This window comes from Trypanosoma theileri (assembly GCF_002087225.1).
Source record: "Trypanosoma theileri isolate Edinburgh chromosome Unknown TM35_Tth_8_V1, whole genome shotgun sequence".
Taxonomy (NCBI): Eukaryota; Euglenozoa; class Kinetoplastea; order Trypanosomatida; family Trypanosomatidae; genus Trypanosoma; species Trypanosoma theileri.
The window spans coordinates 98,203-103,543 of record NW_021639850.1 but is presented as its reverse complement, the minus strand read 5'-3'; the positions used below and the strand labels follow the sequence as shown (position 1 = coordinate 103,543).

The 5,341-nt window shown below is 37.2% G+C and overlaps 2 protein-coding genes across 2 annotated transcripts; both read right to left on the bottom strand.

Moving 5' to 3' along the window:
- Positions 1-1,290: 1,290 nt before the first annotated feature.
- On the bottom strand, positions 1,291-2,868 carry TM35_000081400 (putative NADH dehydrogenase; the record flags this gene model as incomplete). The annotated part of the gene is made up of 1 exon (XM_029024005.1): positions 1,291-2,868. The coding sequence occupies one exon, from the start codon at positions 2,866-2,868 to the stop codon at positions 1,291-1,293; it is 1,578 nt and encodes a 525-aa protein (XP_028884408.1).
- An 893-nt stretch (positions 2,869-3,761) lies between these two features.
- Positions 3,762-4,934, bottom strand: TM35_000081390 (putative phosphoribosylpyrophosphate synthetase; the record flags this gene model as incomplete). The annotated part of the gene is made up of 1 exon (XM_029024004.1): positions 3,762-4,934. One exon carries the CDS (start codon positions 4,932-4,934, stop codon positions 3,762-3,764), a length of 1,173 nt encoding a protein of 390 aa, XP_028884407.1.
- Positions 4,935-5,341: the final 407 nt, after the last annotated feature.

The following is a 5,341-nucleotide window of genomic DNA, read 5'->3' as shown; positions in this document are numbered from 1 at the left end:
AAAGGAATTTGTTTTCTCTCATACCCCTCCTCTTACTCATTCTATCCATAATTGCGCGCACTTCTTTTTCTCCCTATTAGAAAACAAACAAAAAAGATATCTTCCCATCAACATCTTTAATAAGAAGAGAGATGAGCACACCCTTACTCGGTAGTAGAACCAGAAAGAGTGTACACCTTTTTTTTTTTGTTTCACTCATTTTATTATATACACATGATCATACATCTTTTTTTTTTTCTTATTTTTCTTCTTCATTCGTTTTCCACCACTTTACATTCATAGATCATCAAAGGAAAAACGTGCAATAATCGAATTATTTGCATTTAATCATTGCTTTGTTCTTTTTCATACAATTCCAAATATTCTCACCTTTTGTTACTGGAGTACGTGTGTACAAGGAATTCCTCTTTTAGGTCACAAACACGATATTTTCAGTAGGTTTTTTTTTTTTTTTTAAAAAAAAAAAAAAAAAAAAAAACAACTCTCCCCTTCCCATCCCCAATTCCCAAAAGAAAAGAAAAAAAAAAACATGGCTCAGGATAAAACGACAACAAAGAAAAGAAAAAAGATATACATATATAATATAATGGAGGAAGTGCAACACCAAGAATACGAGAAATATATAAAAAAGAAATGAGTACACAAATCACGGAGGTAGAGCCGCATTAAAAGAAAAATATAAGTGTAAAACTGTGAAATAAGGTGAACACAAACCAAAATACCCGTCTCCCTCTTGTTTTTTTTTTTTTTTACTTCTTCTTCTGCCTCTTGTAGTATATGAGAGATAGCGGTTTTGGAAAAGTGTATGTGCATGTGTACGGAACACATAAAATATTTGAGTATCAGACCAAGCAATAATAATATATATATAAAAAGAAAGAGAATATCGCCTTCATAATTTATCCTCATAATATCCTTATTTTTCACCTTTCATTCTCCTTATATTTTAATATTATTTAATGAAAATATAAAATATAACAGTCAACATATAATATGTACTGTAATATAATAATAATAATAACAATAATAATAATATATATATATATATAATAGTAATATATGTACCAGTTGTGCTAACCATATAATGGACTCACGACATTCCCACTCCCCTTCCATTATCAAGGAATAATAAAAAAAAAAAAACCACTCATTTCTCGATTCCACAACGATATCCATAGATTCATCTCCCATTTCTTCTTTTTAATTCTTCCCTTCTTTAATCTTTCCGTAGTGTGGAAAAGGAAGAAAAAAAAAAAGAAATCGAAAGAAAAATAAAACAAACAAAGAACATTACTGTTTCTCTGGTTTCGTGGTGGTCTTCGTTTCCTTCTCAGCCTCAGTGGTCTTTTTTTCCTTCTCAGCCTCAGTGGTCTTCGTTTCCTCTGCCTTACCGCTCTTGCGAGTGATGAAGCCCTGCTCTGCGCCCTTCTCCACTGTCTCTGCGGTGATGGTCGTATTTACGTTCATCGTCTTGAGTTTCTCAGAGGCCTTACGGCGGGCCATTTCCCGCGAGACTTCCTCCGCCGCGAGACTCCGCCAGATGCGGTCCTCGCTGAGATCGCCAATGAAGGTGGTATCGCGGCCAAAGATGGCACTTCCCGCCCAGTTCACCAGCACGTACAGCTTGTTGCGCCATGAGCCCAGAATGCTGAGATAGGCACTGCGCCAAAAGTAGAGGGCCTTAAGTCCAACAAAGTCAAACCTTCTGGGAACGTTCAACTCCACTACAGCAGCGCTGTCACCAATACTTACCATGGAACCGAGACTCTTATATTCAAATGGCTTCGGCGCAGGCTTATTCATTAATTCCTTGTTGACTTTATCTGCAAGGTAGACACCTTGTCGTGAGGCAACCGCGGCAAGTGTAGGTAATGGCAACTTTTCATTCGCCGCACAGTCTCCTATGGCAAATACATCAGGAATAGGCTTTCCATTTCGAAGAACACGAAGATGATCATCAATGGAAATACGACCACGTGATGTTCGGTCCAAATCCAAGTCCTTTGTGAGTATAGAAGGACCTACACCTGTACCCCACACCACAAGTCCAGTAGGGAATACTGTACCATCCTTCGTAACCACTTCCTTCTCATTTACAGAAACCACAGCACCCTTTACAACACGTACACCAAGTGCGTCTAAACGCTTTTTACCCCATTGACGTACTCGCTGATCAAATGTTCCAAACACTTCACCAGCTTCAAGAACGGTTACAGCGCAGTGTTTGACAAGATTACGATTTACCTTACGTACATCTTCGCGAAGAAAATCAGCCAAAGTGCCTGCAAATTCAATACCTATTGGTCCTCCTCCTACAACCACAGTATGCAATAAGCGTTTGGCTTCTTCTATACTGGTTGTAGGAAGATCGGCTGCCATAATATTTTGTACCAAACGCTTACGAATTCCTCGAGCTTCATTTACCTCACGAAGAAAAAAAGCATTGTCCATAACACCAGGAACATTAAATGTATTCGGACGTGCACCATGTGCCAAGACGAGTTTGTCATACTTTACACTAAACGTCTGCACAGGAACATTAGAACCTGCATCAACAACTCCAACCCCAACACAGTTTACCTCCTTTTCATCAAAATTAATACCATAAACAACACAACGATAAAAACGATGCGGAAGTTCAGCAAGCGCTGGTTGAATACGGGAAATAGGTTCACATATTGCTCGAAATTCCAAGGTTCCTGTCGTCGTTTGTGGAAGGAGAGGTGTAAACACATGATGGTTTCGTAAGGAAAGAACTTGCAGGTTTGCCAACTTGGGATCAACATTCTTTACAAAGTATGCACCTGCCCAACCTGTGCCAACTACCACCAAGTTGGGGCGGAGTGCATAACGTGTAGAAAACAACATCTTTTCTCTTTTAAGTGTGTATTTCTTTTCCTTTTTCTTCTTCTTTCTCCCCCTTTCCTTCTGTCTATTCTTTCTTTATTATTATTATTTTTTTTTTTGTTTTTAGGTTATTAGGCAAAGAAAACAAGTAACAACAAATTTTCTGTGCCTTTGCGTATATCTGTGATAAGAGAGTGTACACTGACGTTTGAGTCCTCCTATAATAATAAAAGAAATCAAAATGCGAGTAAAATGGTTTGCGTACAAAGAAAGAAGGGGAAAAAAAAGAAAAAAAAGAGAAATAAAACAAAAAAAAAATAAGAAATTCAAACAAGTTTCATCCATTACTCACAAATCCCAAAAAGAAAAGACAGAGTCTTAAGAAATAAGTAATGAGATGAACATATCACTTTTTAAAAAATGGAGGTCCTCACAACAGAGTTTTCCTCAACAGAAAAACAACAACAAAAAAACGAAACGGGAAGAAAACAAGAAAATTGTTGAGAAGAAAGGTAACACAATATCTCCTTCAATGTTTCATCATCCACCGTGTGAGACCAGATATGATCACTTTTAAATCGCTTTCACTTGCAGTTGAAAATAAAAAATCCCAACTAACTCTCTGAGTACCTGATAAAAAAAACTTCAGAGAACCATGCGATTATTCGTAATATCTTCGAGAACAAAAGGACGAAAAAAAAGTAAACCACTTTAATTTTTTTTTCTTTTTCAACCATCTTTATTTTTTTTTTTTTCTTACCCCCTTTTGCCTTTAACTTAGTCGTAAAGGGAGACCAGAGTGTATATATATATATATATTTTTTTTTTTTTGCTTTTTTCTTTCTCTTTTTTACGTTGCCCTCGTCAATTTTGAGTAGGTAGTGGTGTCAGGGTTTTCATGCATTTCAGTTTTCCTATCTTTGTGGTGCCGCCGGCGAGGTATCACTGCTGCTTGATTTGCTGACAACCACTGTATTCCGCTTTTTAATGGATCTCTGCGCACCCTGCGGCCAGTCATCTTCTTCTACTAAGGCATCCAGAGAAATTAAATCCTGATTGTGATATTGCGGTACAGGTTGATTACCCACATGTTCAATGCTCTCTTCGGAGTGAATACGGTGAATCGCTTCTGCCAGCAGATTTGCAATAGAGATAATTTTAATCTTTGAACACTTACGAACAGTATCTTCTTGTGGTAAACTGTCTGTTACCACAACCTCCACAAGTGCCTCACACTTAGTAATACGTTCACATGCTGGATCTGTGAGAATACCATGAGTAGCCCACGCATGCACTTCCTTTGCACCATATTCAGTTAGAACTTCTGCTGCTTTGCAAAGTGTTCCGGCTGTATCAATCATATCATCCACAATAATACATGTACAACCTGCGACATCTCCTACAAGTTGCATGCTGTCCACTTGATTGGCTTCCACACGTCTTTTAAGAATAGTAACGATGCGTCCTGCTCCAAGGCAATCTCCCATACGTCTGGCACGATTTACTGCTCCAGCATCTGGAGCTACAACAACAAGATTAGAAATATCAAAGTTCTTACTTTTTGCATATTCTGCAAATTCTGAAGTTGCACTGAGGTCCGCTACGGGGCAACCATGGAAAAAACCTTGAATTTGACCACAGTGAAGATCCATAGTAACGACACCGTTTACACCAAATTCTGTAATCATGCGGGCTACAGCAGAAGCACTGATGGGAACTCGAGAAGTGTGTTTACGGTCTTGTCGCGCATAACCATAATGGGGGATGACGGCAAATACACGTCTTGCTGAACTTAATTTTAATGTATGAATAATAAGAAGAAGCTCCATGACTGCTTGATTTACATTGATGACATTATTTCCACAAGTTGGTTGAACGACAAATATGTCATCTCCTCGAATGGATTCAAGAATTTTAACATTGATTTCACCATTTGCAAAAGTACCAACACGGCACTCTGTAATGGGGATACGCAAAGCTTCACATATTCCCTTGGCGAGCTTTGGGTTACTGTTACCGTTTACAATTCGAAGATTTCCATTTCGGTTCCTCGTTCCATCCAAAGGATTATTATCAGCGAATGACATAGCTCTGTCGGTTTACTCTTGTTTATTGACTTACCCAGTTTGTCCCAATCACGGGAAAGAAAAACAAAAAAATGCAGAAGACTACAAAGAAGAAGAAGAAAAATAAAAAAAAAATTGAAACAAAAAGTTTTTATTTTTATTTTTATTCAAGGAGAAAACAGGATGAAGTTTTTCTTTTATTACTATTATTATTTTCTATTTTATTTTTGGAGTTGCACATAAATAATAATAAAAAAGAGATTATATCTTCGTATACAAATAAACGTCCAAACCCGATGGCTCTCTCCTCTTCTGATTCCCACATAAATTTCAGTGATTCATAACAATAATAATAATAATAATAATAAAAACAATATATTCAAATTAAAAAGCATAACTCTCAGGAAGAAGGCAGTGTTTTTTTTTTT